The sequence below is a fragment of the Schistocerca piceifrons genome, chromosome 2, assembly GCF_021461385.2.
Source record: "Schistocerca piceifrons isolate TAMUIC-IGC-003096 chromosome 2, iqSchPice1.1, whole genome shotgun sequence".
Taxonomy (NCBI): Eukaryota; Metazoa; Arthropoda; class Insecta; order Orthoptera; family Acrididae; genus Schistocerca; species Schistocerca piceifrons.
The window spans coordinates 314,681,484-314,701,275 of NC_060139.1; the positions used below are offsets into that span (position 1 = coordinate 314,681,484).

A 19,792-nucleotide genomic window follows, 5' to 3' on the forward strand; every position below is an offset into this window, starting at 1 on the left:
GAGAAGTGGAATGAAGAAGCCTACACTACTGCTTGTGGGTTTGAAGTCAAGGTGCAAGATGTCAGTTTCAGTTTAATTTTACATACCTGTGCAGATATTTTCCCTCTCATTATGGTTTATTTGATATATTGTAAGCCAGAGCTTATGACACTGGTTAATGTATAACAAAAACTAATTAATTCTGCAATATGTTGAAAATCAAATGTTGCTGATTTGAAAGAATATGAGAAAGAGTCATGCAGATGAACTGGTAACTCTTTATACTAAGCATTATATTGCAGTTAATTTGCCAACAAATGTTAGAGATACTTACTGTAAATTCTGGGCACATTGGTGGGACAGTTCTGAGATAGATTCAGTAATATGGACTCTATGTTATTTATGGAACTTTTAAAAGTACTTAATTCTTAACAATGTAAACAGTGTTAAGCTAAAAAACCTCTAAAAGTCTGACATGGATCTTTTTTTTTTTCCTGTTTCAGACCACAAGTAGTGTTCATGTATATTACCATAATAATGCATCGTAAAAGTGTTGGTGATCTCTTGAAGTTTACTGCCAAGTGGACTCCAGACTGCACACTGTGAAATTTTGGAACCAATTTCAACTATTTTGGCATCCAGTGTCTCAGCTGACTGAAGCTTTTCAGCCATAAAAAGGATAGAAAAAAAATTGGTAAAGGTTAATTTACACAGTTTACATACAACACTAAGAAACCCAGTACTGCTTCACAATTGCTAAATACATATTGGAATTGGATGTACATTCTAATCTCTATCTCCTTTCCTCCCTCTGCGCATCTTCTCCCCCCCTCCCCCCCCACCCTCTCTTTGTCCATCTCCTCTTCCTCCTCCTTCCTCTGTCCGTCACCTCCTCCTCCTTTTTTCTGTAATTCTCCTCTTCCTCCCTCTCTCTGTCCATCTCCTCCTTCCCTCTTTCTGTGTTTATTTTTTGCCGGACGTTGTGGCCGAGCAGTTCTAGGCGCTTCAGTCCGGAACTGCGCTGCTGCTACGGTCGCAGGTTCGAATCCTGCCTCGGGCATGGATGCGTGTGATGTCCTTAGGTTAGTTAGGTTTAGGTAGTTCTAAGTCTAGGGAACTGATGACCTCAGATGTTAAGTCCCATAGTGCTTAGAACCATTTGAACCATTTATTGTGTTAATTTTTTCCCGTCTTTTTCTGCTTTCTTTTCTCCCCCTTTCTCTGGTTTGAGCCTTGTTTACTGGTGTTGCAAAGGAAATGTTGACTGGAAATAGAAGTCTCTTAAAATAAATGGTTAAATGGGTTGGGATCATTGGTATATGTGGTATGAGAGAGAGAGAGAGAGAGACCTCTTCAGCTGCTGGATCTAGAATTAAAAAAAAAAAGTCCTTGCCAGTCATAAAAGTCTCAAATCCCTGACACTCTTGCGTCTCTGGACATTATCCCAGACAGTGCTAAAAAACCAGAACAGTCTTGGCCAATCCCGACTATATGGTAAGCCTCCTCCTTATCAGAGACTTGTCCACTATTATATTTCAACCTAACTTAGCCTTTGGTCTAGCTACATATCAGGCTGTCACAACGACCAAGACTTTAGAGGAGAGTGGAGGGCAGGGGGGGAATATCAGACTCCAGCTTAAAGCTATGTACACTGCTTGACAATTTTTAAGGAACAACTGACACTTTCTAAGGAAGAACTCCCTACTGTAACTAAACAACTGACAATTGCTAGTAAATGGAGATGTAGAAATGAGATGACTCAGTTGCAGTGGAGCATGTGCATGAATGCTCTTTATGCATTTGACAGTTCAGATATTTGGTGTGGGTAACATGTCTGAAAGACGTCATTTGAGTGCTTGCGATTGCGATTGCTTGAAGCTTGTCAAAGTATCACTACTGTGGTCACAGTAATCGGTGTGTCAAAAAATGTCATCTCATGATTAAAATACTAAGTGAAAGCATGCTGGCGATCGGAGATGGACCACCACACCACAAGGAGATCCATATGTAGGCCCAGTGGCAAAGAGGAATGGATATCTCACTTGTAGGCAGATCACTGTAGACTTTGCAACAGTTATGGGTACACACGTCAGTGACACAGCCATTTTGTGGTGGTAAAATCAAGTTGATTTGTATGTTTGAAAGCCTGTTACATGCATCCCACTTTAACCACGTCATCACCGAGAAATTGTTGTTGTATGGAGCGCGCTGGTTGGGGCCAGCAACACTGGTCAGAGTGATGACGAATCCCACTTTACAGTGGCAAACGATTCTGGCCACCAGTTCATGTGGAGAGAGAGGGGAACACATTAAACATCACAGAATGTTCACGAACATCATCGGTATGACGTAGGCGTTATGGTGTTGGAAGGCATTTGCAGAATGACCAAACACAGCTGCAAATTTTTGCGAGGGGTATCATCAACTTCCACAGTGGTATTGCATTCTGGATTTATCTATCTGTTTACAGGTGTGGTAGGTCCTGACTTTCTGTTTATGGATGACAATGTCCGACCTCACAGGGCTGTTGACGTGTCAAACACGTTGGAAAGTGAAGAAACTGAACCTATGTAATGGCATTTATACTCTCCGGACCTGATCCTACAGCTTATGCCTGAGATTCTCTTGGCAAACGTGTTTCTCAATGAACATCCCCTTCCCGAACTGTGCAAGAACTGGAAGCCGCCTTGAAAGAGCCATGGGACAATATCCCCCAAGGACTCCACAACAGTTTGGTAGTCAGCGTGCAAAATGTACCTTAGTGCTTGAGAGTCCGATATTGATCTTAATGTTGGGTGTCTGACCTGTGTCAGAGACGAAAGTTATTTACAAGGCTCACTCCAAAAGAAATGCACATTATTTTTTTTAAATCCATCTTTTATTCTACATGTTTGAAAGTTTTACAGTGTGTAGATACATCCTTTAGGAACAATATTTTCATTTCTCCCCATAAGTTCCATCCCTCTCAACTGCCTTACGCCTTCTTGGAACCAGCGCCTGTATACCCGCACGGTAAAATTCTGAACCAACCTGTTGGAGCCACTGTTTGGCAGCGTGCACAAGGGAGTCACCATCTTCAAACTTTGTTCCACGAAGAGAGTCTTTCAGTTTTCCAAAGAGATGATAGTCACATGGAGCCAGGTCAGGACTGTAAGGCAGGTGTTTCAGTGTTGTCCATCCGAGTTTTGTGATCGCTTCCATGGTTTTTTGACTGACATGTGGCCGTGCATTGTCGTGCAACAGCAAAACATCCTGCTTTTGCCAATGTGGTCGAACACGACTCAGTCGAGCCTGAAGTTTCTTCAGTGTCATCACATATGCATCAGAGTTTATGGTGGTTCCACTTGGCATGGTGTCCACAAGCAAGAGTCCTTCGGAATCTAAAAACACTGTAACCATAACTTTTCCAGCAGAATGTGTGGTTTTGAATTATTTTTTCTTGGGTGAACTTGCATGATGTCACTCCACTGATTGCCTCTTCGTCTCTGGTGAAAAATGATGGAGCCATGTTTCATCACCTGTCACAATTCTTCCAAGAAATTCATCTTCACCATTCTCGTACTGTTCCAAAAGTTCGCTGCATACCGTTTTTCTCGATTCTTTGTGAGTCACTGTCAACATCCTGGGAACCCAAGTGGCACAAACGTTTTTTAAGGCCAGCACTTTCAGTATTCTGCAAGCACTTCCTTCCCCTAGCCCAACATAGCGTGACAATTCGTTCACTGCGAGGCGTCTGTCAGCAGTAGCCAGTTCATTAACTCTCTGCACATTGTCTGGAGCGTGAGCAGTACAAGGCCTGCCACTGCAAGGACAATCCTCAATATTGCCGTGCCCACTTCCATCTCGTAACCTGCTTGCCCACCGACCGGCAGCATTTCCATACACCTTTTTCAACCTCTTGTGGACGTTTCCCACTGTCTCGTTTTCACAGCACAGGAATTCTATGACAGCACGTTGCTTCTGACGAACGTCAAGTGTAGCAGCCATCTTGAAGACATGCTGTGACAGCGCCACTCACGGGAACAGGTTGAACTAAGTTTGAAAACAAGTGGGAAGGATGTATCTACACACTGCAAGACTTTCACGCATGCAGAATGAAAACTGTATTTTTACAAAAATAGTGCGCATTTATTTTGGAGTGACCCTCATATTTCTGTTATCCTACTTTTCTGCGTGGAAATCTGTACCATTCTTCGTTATAAATATACGACTTCACCTCCATTACACACCAGTATGTACTGTGTTTCGTGTCGTCATTCACTGCTTGTCATTATTTGTGTCCAACAATGTCTCTGTTCCTTAGCAGTTGTCACGCAGTGCATGTACTTGACAACTTCAAGAATTGCTTACAAACTTTGTTTTATTATCAACTGAAAAGTATCTTCTGCGGCAGATGAGGGCTGTTTCTTCATGTCGCACCTGTTTACCTTCACAAATATTCCAGTAGACAGAACTGGTCCTTGCAGTTGCAAATATTCGTCACACTTTTTTATCGGCTGTCTCTGAAGTGTCAGCCGGCCGGTGTGGCCGTGCGGTTCTAGGCGCTTCAGTCTGGAACCACGTGACCGCTACGGTCGCAGGTTCGAATCCTGCCTCGGGCATGGATGTGTGTGCTGTTCTTAGGTTAGTTAGGTTAAGTAGTTCTAAGTTCTAGGGGACTGATGACCACAGATGTTAAATCCCACAGTGCTCAGAGCCATTTGAACCAAATCTGAAGTGTCTCACAGAGAAAGATTCTGACGTGTAAACAGCTAAACTTCGCGACTGCTACTGCTTTTGTAGACACTGGAGTGAGGAGCTGCGACTCACCTTGTCCGCTGCTGTCGGTGGAGGGCGTGGGCGGCAGCTCGAGGCGCCGCCGCACGCGCAGCGCGCGCTCCGCGAACGCCCTCACCAGCTCACGCAGCCGCCGCTGGATGACCATCTGCCCATCACGCTGGAGGCTGCAACAGCGCAGTACAAGCGTTCACACTAATGAGCCAAAATACACTACTGGCCATTAACATTTCTAAACCAAGATGAAATGCAGATGATAAACGGGTATTCATTGGACAAATATATTATACTAGATTACATTTTCACGCACTTTGGGTGGATAGATCCTGAGATATCAGTACCCGGAACAACCACCTCTGGCCGTAATAACGGCCTTGAGTCAAACAGAGCTTGGATGGCGTGTACAGGTACAGCTGCCCATGCAGCTTCAACACGATACCACAGTTCATCAAGAGTAGTGACTGGCGTATTGTGACGAGCCAGTTGCTCGGCCACCATTGACCAGACGTTTTCAGTTGGTGAGACATCTGGAGAATGTGCTGGCCAGGGGAGCAGTCGAACATTTATGTATCAAGAAAGGCCTCTACAGGACCTGCAACTTGCGGTCGTGCATTATCCTGCTGAAATGTAGGTTTTTGCAGGGACCGAATGAAGGATAGAGCCACGGGTCGTAACACATCTGAAATGTAACGTCTACTGTTCAAAGTGCCATCAACGCGAACAAGAGGTGACCGAGATGTGAAACCAAAGGCACCCCATGCCATCACGCCGGGTGATACGGCAGTATGACGATGACGAATACACACTTCCAATGTGCGTTCACCGCGATGTCGCCAAACACGGATACGACCATTATGATGCTGTAAACAGAACCTGGATTCATCCGAAAACATGACATTTTGCCATTCGTGCACCCAGGTTCGTTGTTGAGTACACCATCGCAGGCGCTCCTGCCTGTAATGCAGCGTCAAGGCTAACCGCAGCCATGGTCTCCGAGCTGATAGTCCATGCTGCTGCAAACGTCGTCGAACTGTTCGTGTAGATGGTTGTTGTCTTGCAAACGTCCCCATCTGCTGACTAAGTGATCGAGACGTGGCTGCACGACCCGTTACAGCCATGCGGAGAAGATGCCTGTCATCTCGACTGCTAGTGATACGAGGCCGTTGGGATCCAGCACGGTGTTCCGTATTACCCTCCTGAACCCACTGATTCCATATTCTGCTAATAGTCACTGGATCTCGACCAACGCGAGCAGCAATGTCGCAATACGGTAAACCTCAATCGTGATAGGCTACAATCAGACATTTATCAGAGTCGGAAAAGTGATGGTATGCATTTCTCCTCCTTACACGAGGCATCACAACAACGTTTCACCAGGCAACGCCGGTCAACTGCTGTTTGTGTATGAGAAATCGGTTGGAAACTTCCCTCAAGTCAGCACGTTGTAGGTGTCGCCGCCGGCGCCATCCTTGTGTGAATGCTCTGAAAAGCTTATCATTTGCATATCACAGCATCTTCTTCCTGTCGGTTAAATTTCACGTCTGTAGCACGTCATCTTCGGGGTGTAGCAATTTTAATGGCCAGTGGTGTATAATTGCCACTGCCCACCGCCACATTTAATGCCACCTGGTGGAGTTGCGCGCATGTTACGCCCTAAGAGACATACCGGGTGGTTATAAAGCGCAGCTACTCACGTAGGTCCGCTGTGGACTGTAATTATCGTATAGCAGCAAAAACTTTGTAGATATACTAATGTGTTGATGCGGAAATTTAGTTCCAATTTTCGCCACCAGGTGCAAATCTGGCGCAGCGAATGCAAGAAGTATAGAAATGTTTCCATACATAATGGATTAGCAACGGGATGTGGGCAGGAAAGGTCAAACATGTGAGAAAGGTATAATTTTGATTTTAGTATTAACTGCCACTTACATAGATTATTCAATATGGGCACGGGAGACGTCGACGTAAAACGCTCGCAGCAGTTCTGGTCCTGTATACTGGCCTTCAGATCAGGTAGAGACCGAATATGTCCTTGGTAAACGCGTTCTTTTAGATATTCCCAGAACCAAAACTCACAAGGATTCAGATCAGGAGATCTTGCAGGCCATACATCTGGAAAACCTGTAGACATAACACGTTCACGGTAGGTTGCATTATTCAGTTCGTTCAGAGGGTGAGCGACATTATGTGTTGCCCCGTCTTGCCTGAAAACAATGTTTTTCACATAGTTGCGCTCTTGCAAAGAACGACTCACGTCCTCTAGCTATAAGGAGGTCTCGACAACTTGCAGACGTCAAATTACCCGTGGCAGGTCCTCTGGGAGTATGATCTTCAAAGAACAACGGAGAGAGTATAAAAGTGTTTGTGAATCCACACCACTCAGTCACATACGGCGAATGAAAGTACCCCAAATCGGCAGTTAGACCTATGTGTGTTCACTGCACACTGTAGTGTAAAATGTGCCTTGTCGGTTCACAGAATGCCGCCCAGCCACATGTCACCAACTTCAATCCGTGCCAGAAAGTGAAGAGCAAATCCAGACGTTTCAGCAGATCGTGAGCTTTCAGTTGATGCACTATCTGGATTCTGTATGGATACCTGTGTGGTCCCGGCGTAGGTTCGAGTCCTCCCTCGGGCATGGGTGTGTGTGTTTGTCCTTAGGATAATTTAGATTAAGTAGTATGTAATCTTAGGGACTGATGACCTTAGCAGTTAAGTCCCGTAAGACTTCACACACATTTGAACATTTGATACCTGTGTAAAACAGACTGCAAAACTCTCTGTACTGCTGACCATGGTACGGAAAATTCTAGTCACATGTCACGAGCACTATCACCACGCAGGGCACGTGCTCCATTGCCACTCATAGCAACAGCAATAACTTCCACTGGGATAGGACGCCTCTCTCTTCCAGGTGCCACACCAAGCTCAATCTATGTTTACAAATTTCATTATCATCTTCTTTAAACCATATACTGAAATCAGGCATTTCTTCAGAGCTTCAAGTCGGCGACACTCTCTCAATGCAGCACTATAATTGACGTCATTCAGAATAAAACTATTTCACTAGCAGTGCACAGTGTCTCTCTTCTCGATAGCCATACTTGTTCACTCACATTACGGCTTGTCAGAAGACAGTGTAGATGTCATAACGTCAAACAGACAGTGCAGAGCCAGATTTGCACCCAGTGGCAAAAATTGGAACTAATTTTTTTCCAGTGTAGATTGGTTCTGCATTAATGCACTAGCGTATCTACCAAGATTCGCTGCCATACGACAACTACAGACCACGCTGGGCCTCCGTGAGTAGCTGCACTTCTACATCTGCATCTACATCTACGTGATTACTCTGCTATTCACAATAAAGAGCCTGGCAGAGGGTTCAATGAACCACCGTAGAACCGTCTCTCTACCGTTCCACTCTCGAAAGGCACGCGGGAAAAACGAGCACTTAAATTTTTCTGTGCGAGCCCTGATTTCTCTTATTTTATCGTGATGATCATTTCTCCCTATGTAGGTGGGTGCCAACAGAATGTTTTCGCAATCGGAGGAGAAAACAGGTGATTGAAATTTCATGAGAAGATCCCGTCGCAACGAAAAACGCCTTTGTTTTAATGATTGCCACTCCAATTCACGTATCATGTCTGTGACACTATATCCTCTATTTCTCGATAATACAAAACGAGCTGCCCTTCTTTGTACTTTTTCGATGTCATCCGTCAGCCCCACCTGATGCGGATCGCACACCGCACAGCAATACTCCAGAATAGGGCGGAGAAGCGTGGTGTAAGCAGTCTCTTTAGTAGACCTGTTGCACCTTCTAAGTGTTCTGCCAATGAATCGCAGTCTTTGGTTTGCTCTACCCACAATATTATCTATGTGATCGTTCCAGTTTAGGTTATTTGTAATTGTATTGCATAAGTATTTAGTTGAATTTACAGCCTTCAGATTTGTCTGAATAGAAATTTAGCTGATTTCTTTTAGTACTCATGTGAATAACTCCACACTTCTCCTTATTCAGGGTCGATTGCCACTTTTCGCACCATACAGGTATCTTATCTACATCATTTTGCAAGCCGTTTTGATCATCTGATGACTTAACAAGACGGTAAATGACAGCATCACCTGCAAACAATCTAAGACGGCTACTCAGATTGTCTCCTATGTCGTTAATATAGATCAGTAACAACAGAGGGCCTATAACACTTCCTTCGGGAACGCGATATTACTTCTGTTTTACTCGATGACTTTCCGTCTATTCCTACGAACTGTGACCTTTCTGACAGGAAATCTTGAATCCAGTCGCACAACTGAGGCGATACTCCGCAGGCACGCAGTTTGGTTAGAAGACGTTTGTGAGGAACGGCGTCGAAAGCCTTCTGAAAATCTAAAAATATGGAATCAATTTGACATACCCTGTCGATAGCACTTATTACTTCATGAGTATAAAGAGCTTGTTGTGTTTCACAAGAACGATATTTTCTGAAAACGTGCTGACTATGTGTCAATAAATCGTTTTTTTCTAGATACTTCATAATGTTCGAATACAGAATATGTTCCAAAACCCTAGTGCAAATCGACGTTAGTGATGTAGGCCTGTAATTCAGAGGATTACTCCTACTTCCCTTTTTGGTTATTGGTGTGATTAGAGCAATTTTCCAGTCTTTAGGTATGGATCCCTCTGTGAGCGAGTGGTTGTATATAACTGCTAAATGTGGAGCTATTTTATCAGCATACTCTGAGAGGAACCAGAGTGGTATACAATCTGGACCGGAGGCCTTGCCTTTATTTAGTGATTTAAGCTGTTTCGTTACTCCGAGGATATCTACTTCTAGATTTTTCATCTTGGAAGTTGTTCTTGACTGAAATTCAGGAATATTTACTTCGTCTTCTTTGGTGAAGGAGTTTCGGAAAACTGTGTTTAATAACTCTGCTTCAGTGGAACTCTCAATAGTGACTTCACCGTTGTTATCGCGCAGTGAAGGTATTAATTGCGTCTTGCCACTGGTGTGCTTTATGTATGACCAGCATCTCTTTGGGTTTTCTGCCAGATTTCGAGACAGAGTTTCGTTTTGGAAATTACTGAAAGCATCTCGCATTGAAGTACGCGCTATATTTCGAACTACTGCAATACTTTGCCAGTGTTGGAGATTTTGCGTTCTTTTAAATTTGGCGTGCTTTTTTCGTTGCTTGTACCATGGGGGATCAATACGTTCAGTTGTTAATTTATGTGGTATATATCTCTCAATTGCTGCCGATACTATCTCTTTGAAAACATTCCAAAATTTTCTACACTTAAATGATCAGATAGGAAGGAGTGAAGACTGTCTCTTAAAAAGGCGTTAAGAGCATTGTTATCAGCTTTTTAAATAGATATACTTTGCGTTTCTTTTTGATGGTTGTAGGTGTTACGGTATTCATCCTAGCAGCAACTGCCTTGTGGTCACTAATCCCTTCAGTTATAACCAACCGGTATATGAGTGGAGAAGACACGAATTAGAAACTAGTCTATCAATGATGCGGGCTGCAAATGTTTTTATTCACTGACATAAGCTACTTTGACAAAACGCAGGTAACAATGGCCTGGAGCCTGGGAACGAGTGCCTCGGAAACGAGAAAGCCGGCCAGTTATTTTTGTGCTGCTGTCTTGATCATCCGTTAAACACGGTTGGAGAATGGAGAAACCACGAGCAATGGACAAGGTGCTAGGCGTCCGCGCTCCATCACAGAACGCTGAGGTTGGAGGTTTGCCCGCTCTGCACGGCAGGATAGGCGGTGATATATGAAAAATATGACGACAGAGTACAATGCTGGTACAGGGACAAGTGTTTCAGAAGTCACGCTGCTGAACAGGGGTTCTACTTTTCCCACGTTGAAACAACGATGTAGAAAATTTAGACTTCTCTGCTACGTGATCTCCGAGGTTGGGCAGTGGATCAATGGAGAGTGTCATAATACGTAACAGACCAGTTCAGGGAGTATACAGCACTGATCGACGGAAATCATTGTATTATGTTATAATTAACATATAATGAAATCGCCGGCCCTGTGGTCTAGCGGTTCTAGGCGCTCAGTCCGGAACCGCGCGACTGCTACGGTCGCAGGTTCGAATCCTGCCTCGGCATGGATGTGTGTGATGTCCTTAGGTTAGTTAGGTTTAAGTAGTTCTAAGTTATAGGGGACTGATGACCACAGATGTTAAGTCCCATAGTGCTCAGAGCCATTTGAACCATATAATGAAATCATGTAATACAATGTTATCCACATTTTCGTCTCCTAGCCAAAAACAGCCCAAATAACATGTGAATTGCTAATATCAATCTGTAAAACAAATGTACGTAACGTTAAGCCTTTGATTTTCAAAGCAACTGAAATAATTTGTAAAGTATGTAGCTTAAGATATGTCAACAAAATTATCAAAAAGTACTTTTAGTCTGAAGGACAGAACTAATCTATATTCTAACAGAATATACCGCTAGTGCTGCCTCCTGCCCTCTGTGCTGCTACTGCATCGCGACAGAATGCCATGCAAAAGGGCCCAGGTTCGATTCCTGGCTGGGTCGGAGATTTTCTCCGCTGTGGGACTGTGTGTTGTGTTGTCTTCATCATCATCTCATCCTCATCGGCATGCAAGTCGTCGAAGTGGCGTCAACTAAAAGACTTACACCAAGCGCCCGGTCTACCCGATTGGAGGCCATAGCCACACGACATTTTGTTTCAGTTAAGTACAGAGAAGTGGTATTAGGGTGCAAGGGTGTTTTTAGTGGTTACGGTATGGCCCCCTGTTGAATTTAAAACGCTAAATGTGGAAGTTCGAGGAGCGACAAAAAAGTAATGAGACTGATTTTCTTTGAAAGATGTGGCAACCCTGGCAGGCTTGTGTAGGCACACTATCTTTGACCTTGGTCTATAAGCTGCTTATAGTCCAAGCGGCACATTCATGCAACTGCTCAGTCGTGAGTTTTGCTGTAATAAGTTAACACGTGTTTGTGTGTCTCGTCACGGAAATGGAACCGCATAATATTGCGCAACGGTATGCCATTTCTTTTTGCCTTAAATTGGGTGAAAACGCGACGACAACTTACGGTAAGCTTCAGAAGGCTTTTGGAGAGTAGATTATGTCAAGAGCTCAAGTTTTTCGTTGGCATAAAATGTTTAGTGAAGGCAGAACGAATGTTGAAGATGAAGACCGCAGTGGACGACCATCAACCCCACGGACGGATGTCAACTTGACCAGGGTGCGTGAACTCGTATGATCTGATTGAATATTATCCGTGAAAATGATCGTAGAAGAACTGAACATCAATCGAGAAATGGTTCGTCTAGTAATAACTGAGGATCTTGGTATGAGAAAGATTTGTGCCAAAATGGTCCCTAAAAATCTCACACCACAACAGCGAGAAACACGGAAAAATGTGGCAGCCGATCTGTTAGAGCAAACGGAAATCAGTCCAGAATTGTTGAGCCATGTTATCACTGGTGATGAAAGTTGTTTTTTTTCCAGTACGATCCAGAGACAAAACGCCAAAGTTCGCAATGGTGCTCAAAGGGATCACCCAAACCAAAAAAAGCTCGCATGTCAAAGTCAAAAGTGAAATGCATGCTTGTGTGCTTCTTTGCTTCCAAGGGAATTGTTCATAAAGAGTGAGTGCCTCCTGGACAAACAGTTAACCAATATCACTTCAAAGAAATTTTAGAAACACTTTCTAAAAGAGTTCTTCGTGTCCGTGTCAACATTGCTGATAATTGGATTCTGCATCACGATAATGCGCCATCCCATACTGCTCTGTCTGTACAGCAATTTTTAACCTCAAAACAAATTTCAGTACTACCACAGCCACCTTATTCACCAGATATCGCTCCATGAGACTTTTTTCTATTTCCAAGAGTCAAAACGGCGGTCAAGGGACACCATTTTCAAACAACATAAGTGTCCAAAAAGCTGTGACAAGGGTCTTGGAGGATATTACAGAAGATGAGTTCCAGAAATGTTACCATCAATGGCAGAAGCGCTGGAAAAAGTGTGTGCAATCAGAAGGGAACTACTTTCAAGGAGACAACACTAAACTTGACTAAAACGGTAAGCAACTTTTTTTTTTCCATCAGTCTCATTACTTTATTGTCGCACCTCGTATATGAACACATTATACAGCATTGTGCACTGCATACAGTAGAGGAACAGTTCGGAGATGATAATTAAATTTTGTATCAGCATAACAATGCACCCTGCCAAAAAGCATCATATGAGGAGCAATGATTTGTTGACATGAACATTCCTGACATGTGACCTGCCCAGAGTCGCGACTTGAACCCAATGGAACACGTTTGGAATGAGTTCGCGCGTCGACTATGCTCCAGATCCCAGCATCCAACATCACTACCTTCTGCGATTTCGCCTCTTGGAGAAGAATGGGCTCCCATTCCTCCACAAGCAATGAGACGCCTCACTGCAAGTGTCCTCATCGGAGTTCAACCCGTCATAAACGCGAAGGGTGGACAAACTCTATATTATTGCCCTGTAATACGTATCAAGATACTTTTGATCATGTAGTGTATATTGTAGAGTAAAATGCACATGCGTCACAGATAAGACATTCGGCTAAATAGAGTCAGTCGTAGATAGAACTATGCATCAGAGATAAAAATGAAGCTAGCGCTGATTGTATACACTTAGCCACTGCACAGCGCATGGCGGAGGCTATTTCTACATCTACATCCACATCCATACTCCGCAAGCCACCTGACTGTGTGGCGGAGGGTACTTTGAGTACCTCTATCGGGTCTCTCTTCTATTCCAGTCTCGTATTGTTTGCGGAAAGAAAGATTGTCGGTATGCCTCTGTGTGGCCTCTAATCTCTCTGATTTTATCCTCATGGTCTCTTCGCGAATATACACAAGAGGGAGCAATATACTTCTTGACTCCTCGGTGAACGTATGTTCTCGAAACTTCAACAAAACCCCATACCGAGCTACTGAGCGTCTCTCTTGCAGAGTCTTCCACTGGAGTTTATCTATCATCTCCGTAACTCTTTCGCGATTACTGAATGATCCTGTAACGAAGCGCGCTGCTCTCCATTGGATCTTCTCTATCTCTTCTGTCAACCCTATCTGGTATGGATCCTACACCGGTGAGCAGTATTCAAGCAGTGGGCGAACAAGTGTACTGTAACCTACTTCCTTTGTTTTCGGACTGCATTTCCTTAGAATTCTTCCAATGAATCTCAGTCTGGCATCTGCTTTACCGACGATTAATTTTACATGGTCATTCCATTTTAAATCACTCCTAATGCCTACTCCCAGATAATTTATGGAATTGACTGCTTCCAGTTCCTGACCTGCTATATTGCAGCTAAATGATAAAGGACATTTCTTTGTATATATTCGCAGCACATTACACTTGTCTATATTGAGATTCAATTTTCATTCCCTGCAGCATGCGTCAATTCACTGCAGATCCTCCTGCATTTCAGTACAATTTTCCTTTGTTACAACCTCTCGATATACTACAGCATCATCCGCAAAAAGCTTCAGTGAACTTCCGGTGTTATCCACAAGGTCATTTATATATGTTGTGAATAGCAACTGTCCTACGACACTCCCCTGCGGCACAACTGAAATCACTCTTACTTCGGAAGACTTCTCTCCATTGAGAATGACATGCTACGTTCTGTTATCTAGGAACTCTTCAATCCAATCACACAATTGGTCTGATAGTCCATATGCTCTTACTTTGTTTATTAAACGACTGTGGGAAACTGTATCAAACGCCTTGCGGAAGTCAAGAAACACGGCATCTACCTGGGAACCCGTGTCTATGGTCCTCTGAGTCTCGTGGAGGAATAGCGCGAGCTGGGTTTCACACGATCGTCTTTTTCGAAACCCATGCTGATTCCTACAGAGTAGATTTCTAGTCTCCAGAAAAGTCACTACACTCGAACATAATACGTGTTCCAAAATTCTACAACTGATCGACGTTAGAGATATAGGTGTATGACAATGGCAGCATATTTCTTTAGAGATACACTGATCCTTTCCAGAAGCCTTCCAATAAATCTAAGTCTTCCATTCCGTTTCAATAGGATCTCACGTGTTCGGCTTATTTCTTGCCGCTTTGTTGTACAGGGTGGCGCATCTAAAAGTAGCCCGGTTAAGTATAAAGGTAATGTAGTGAAGTTATAGAAACGAAGAGCTGAAATGGACTTACCATTTATTTTCAGTGAAAAATAGATTTACAGATGTTGAAAGTGATCCCTTGCAACACCAATACACAGCTGTGCATGTCTAAGCGTATTCAGATACATCCGGCGGAAAGTTCGGATATCGATGGAGCAATCTCACGGCTGATGTTGCCTTTCAGTTCCTGTATTGTGTGTGGACTTGTTTCATAGACCTTGCTCTTCAGGTGTCCCCACGTGAAAAAATCACATGTTGTCAGATCCGGCGAACGTGGTAGCCGTAAATGTTTGCTGACAGTTCGTTTCTCCACGAAGACATCATACATTCGTTCCAGGACCACCTTAGACATGTGGCATGTTGTCCTACCCTGCTGGAACAAGCAGTATTGTCTTAAATATTCAACGAGTTGAGCACAAAATGTACCAAAAATTACCATACATGCAACCGTGTTGAGGACAGTGTCAAAAAATATCGGTCCAGTGATGGGCATTTCTGTTACATCACACCAAAAGCCGATCTGTCCTTCATGGAGTAGTTGCTGACACACAATGTTAGGGTCCTCCGTTGCCCAGTACTTCGTGTTGTGTGAATTCACATGACTGGAAAGATGAATGCACGCTTCATCACTCATGATGCAAAGGAAAGAGTCTAACAAACGATCGTTGATGTTATTCAAAAGCAACGTGCAGTAATCTACACGTTTATGGCTGCCATCCTCCCATAATTGCTGCACAACCGTCACACGATATGGCTTCAAATTAAAGACTTTTCCAGATCCGCTGGCAACTCCTCCTACTTACAAGCGCCTGTAGGACCAATTTGCATGTAGACTTCCTTGGGCTCTGAATAACCAAAACGAAGACTACGATTTATTGGCAGAACACTAGGTAAGTGCAACAGGTCTACTAAAGAGACTGCTTGCAAAACGCCTGTCCGCCCTCTTCTGGAGTACTGCTGTGTGGTGAGGGATCCGCATCAAATGAGACTGACGGAGGGCATCGAAAAAGTACAACGAAGGGCAGCTCGTTTTGTACTATCGCTAAATATGGGAGAGAGTGTCACGGACACGATACGTGAATTGGGGTGGCGGACATGAAAACAAAGGCGTTTCCCGTTGCTCCAGGAACTTTTCGTGAAATTTCATTCACCAACTTCCCCCTCCGATTGCGAAAATAGTCTATTGACGCCTGCCTACGTAGGAAGAAATGATCATCATGATAAAATAAGAGAAATCAGAGCTCACAGAGAAAGATTTAAGTGCTGGTTCTTCCCGCACGCTGTTCGAGAGTTGAACGCTAGAACAATACGCTACTGGCCATTAAAATTGCTACACCAAGAAGAAATGCAGATGATAAACGGCTATTCATTGGACAAATACACTAGAACTGACATGTGATTACATTTTCACGCAGTTTGGGTTGCATAGATCCTGAGAAAAAAATGGTTCAAATGGCTCTGAGCACTATGGGACTTAACATCTATGGTCATCAGTCCCCTAGATCTGAGAACTACTTAAACCTAACTAACCTAAGGACAGGGAAGCGAGAACGCTACCGCAAGACCACGAGCTGCGGCCAGATCCTGAGAAATCAGTACCCACAACAACCACCTCTCGCCGTAATAACGGCATTGATACGCCTGGGCATAGAGTCAAACAGAGCTCGGATGGCGTGTACAGGTACAGCTGTCCATGCAGCTTCAACACGATACCACAGTTCATCAAGAGTAGTGACTGGCGTATTGTGACGAGCCAGTTGCTCGGCCACCATTGACCAGACGTTTTCAATTGGTGAGAGATCTGGAGAATGTGCTGGCCAGGACAGCAGTCGAACATTTTCTGTACCCAGAAAGGCCCGTACAGGACCTGCAACATGCGGTTGTGCATTATCCTGCTGAAATGTAGAGTTTCGCAGGTATGGAATGAAGGGTAGAGCCACGGGTCGTAACACATCTGAAATGTAACGTCCACTGTTCAAAGTGCCGTCAATGCGAACAAGAGGTGAGCAAGAAGTGCAACCAATGGCACCCCATACCATCACGTCGGGTGATAAGCCAGTATGGCGATGACGAATACACGCTTCCAATGTGCGTTCACCGCGATGACGCCGAACACGGATGCGACCATCATGATGCTGTAAACACAACCTGGATTCATCCGAAAAAATGATGATTTGCCATTCGTGCACCCAGGTTCGTCGTTGAGTACACCATCGCAGGCGCTCCTGTCTGTGATGCAGCGTCAAGGATAACCGCAGCCATGGTCTCCGAGCTGATAGTCCATGCTGCTTCATACATCGTCGAACTGTTCGTGCAGATGGTTGTTGTCTTGCAAACGTCCCCATCTGTTGACTCAGGGATCGAGACGTGGATGCACGATCCGTTACAGCCATGCGGATAAGATGCCTGTCATCTCGACTGCTAGTAATACGAGGCCGTTGGGATCCAGCACGGCGTTCTGTATTATCCTCCTGAACCCACCGATTCCATATTCTGCTAAAAGTCATTGGATCTCGACCAACGCCAGCAGCAATGCCGCGATACGATAAACCGCAATCGCGATAGGCTACAATACGACCTTTATCAAAGTCGGAAACGTGATGGTACGCATTTCTCCTCCTTACACGAGGCATCACAACAACGTTTCACCAGGCAACGCCGGTCAACTGTGTGTGAGAAATCGGTTGGAAACTTTCCTCATGTCAGCACGTCGTAGGTGTCGCCACCGGCGCCAACCTCGTGTGAATGCTCTGAAAAGCTAACCATTTGCATATCACAGCATCACTACACAGCTCACGACAGCTGGCACCTGCTTCCGAACCACGGTCTGGTATGAGAAACCACTCACTTCCCATTTTCTAGCTGAATAGAGGTGAGAACTTATGCTGTATTGCAGTGGCACCGATATCGCTGGATTCCGCCGACGACCGACATCGGACGAAGAAGACTGATGATATTAAATCAGCACGCCACTACATATGCAGTCACAATGTACCAGATCTCATCGCCCGAACTTACAGATTTCAGACGACACGAAACATGGACCTGAGAAACTGATACGTTTAGTCAAAGAAGAAAGTTGTGGCAGCCTGACGATGAAAAATATGATAATTGCAATATAGCTCGGAATTGCATGTTTATTATAAACCGCAAGTAGGCAATATCTTATAAACAGGGTTCGCGGGCGAGACGTCAGATGTCGTTGTGAAAACTCTACAATATTTCGTCGGCGCAACTGGCGCCAAACACACTACTCAGGCTATGACCGTAGCCTGCTATTTATGACAATTAGAGAAGAAACTGCGGAGACGTGAACGCGCCATGTGTCACAGCCTGAGCAGTGTGTTCGTCGCACCTGAAGATGTCTGTCAGTTGCGCCGACGAAATATTGTGGAGCTCTCACGACATCCGACCTATCGCCCGAGAAGCGTATTTACAACTAGTCCGTCGGGAAAGCCTCAAGCAATACATCCTACACCTGTACGGGGAGGATATGGTGAAAGAAGTTAATAAGTTTGATAAACTTCGGAATAAGAGGAGCAGATTGCTTTGCGCACTTACGTTCTTATTAAGATGCCGATATCTTCGAATTATTCCAACTTTCCCGAAGGTTTCGCACTCTATTAACTCTGCAGCCGACAACAGAATTAAAAAGCGAGCCGGCCACGCTCTGGTGAGAGAGAGGATTCGTCACATTCGGCGGGAACTGGACTTCGTATCCAAAGACCTACTGGCCCTTCATCTGCAGATTTCGTCACGATTCTCAGGAGGTTCTTGGGCATCGGTTGATAGCGCCCGTGGGCGCTCTCAGACTGGAAGTGTCAATACTACACGGCACAGCATTGCTTCAGTGACCGTTTACCACAAGAAGAAAACTTAACTTCGTAGACGGATCGTGGACGAATCTCTGCCTTACGCGGCGGTTTCGGTCTTGCAGAAGGGGCTTAACTTTGCGCCCATCTCGAGGACGCCACCCGCTATGGATATCATTAGCTCTGTTGAACAGGGAATTCTTAAACTGCCCAGGGACGCTGCAGAGGTGGTCAGACGGGAGACGTGCCGTGCACTGACACGGGCGCCAGCGCTCAAGAATAATACACTGAAAAGCCAAAAAAAAACTGGTACACCTCCCTAGTACCGTGTAGGGCACCCGTGAGCACACAGAAGTGCCGGAACAGTACGTAGCATGGACTCGACTAATGTCTGATGTAGTGCTGGAGGGAATTGACACCATGAATCCTACAGGGCTGTCCATAAATTCGTAAGAGTACGAGGGGCTGGAGATCTCTTCCGAACAGCACGTTGCAAGGCATCCCAGATATGCTCAGTAATGTTCATGTCTGGGGAGTCTGCTGGACAGCGGAAGTGTTTAAATTCAGAAGAGTGTTCCTGGAAGCACTTTGTAGCAATTCTGGACGTGTGGTGTGTCGCATTGTCCTATGGGAATTTTCCAAGTTCGTCGGAATGCACAATGGACATGAATGGATGCAGGTGACCCGACAGAATGCTTACGTACGTGTCACCTGTCAAAGTCATATCTAGAAGTATTAGGGGTCCCATACCACTCCAACTGCATACGCCCCACACCATTACAGAGCCTCCACCAGCTTGAATAGTTCCCTGCTGACATGCAGGGTCCACGGATTCATGAGGTTGTCTCCATACTCTTTCACGTCCATTCTCTCGATACAATTTGAAACGAGACTTGTCCAACCGGGTAAAATGTTTCCAGTTATCAACAGTGCAATGTCGTGAAGCTTTGTGTTGTTCAGTCAACAAGGGTACACGAGTGGACCTTCGACTCCGAAAGCCCACATCGATGATATTTCGTTGAATGGTTCGCACGCTGACACTGGTTGATGGC

At 44.7% G+C, this 19,792-nt stretch overlaps 1 protein-coding gene across 1 annotated transcript in view; it reads right to left on the reverse strand.

Moving 5' to 3' along the window:
* Nucleotides 1-19,792, reverse strand: part of LOC124775352 (cyclic nucleotide-gated cation channel beta-1) — a 172,207-nt gene that overhangs the window by 36,345 nt on the left and 116,070 nt on the right. Inside the window, exon 4 of the mRNA XM_047250184.1 lies at nucleotides 4,789-4,922. Coding sequence (XP_047106140.1) covers nucleotides 4,789-4,922 — 134 coding nt within the window. The remainder of the gene's footprint in view (nucleotides 1-4,788; nucleotides 4,923-19,792) is intronic.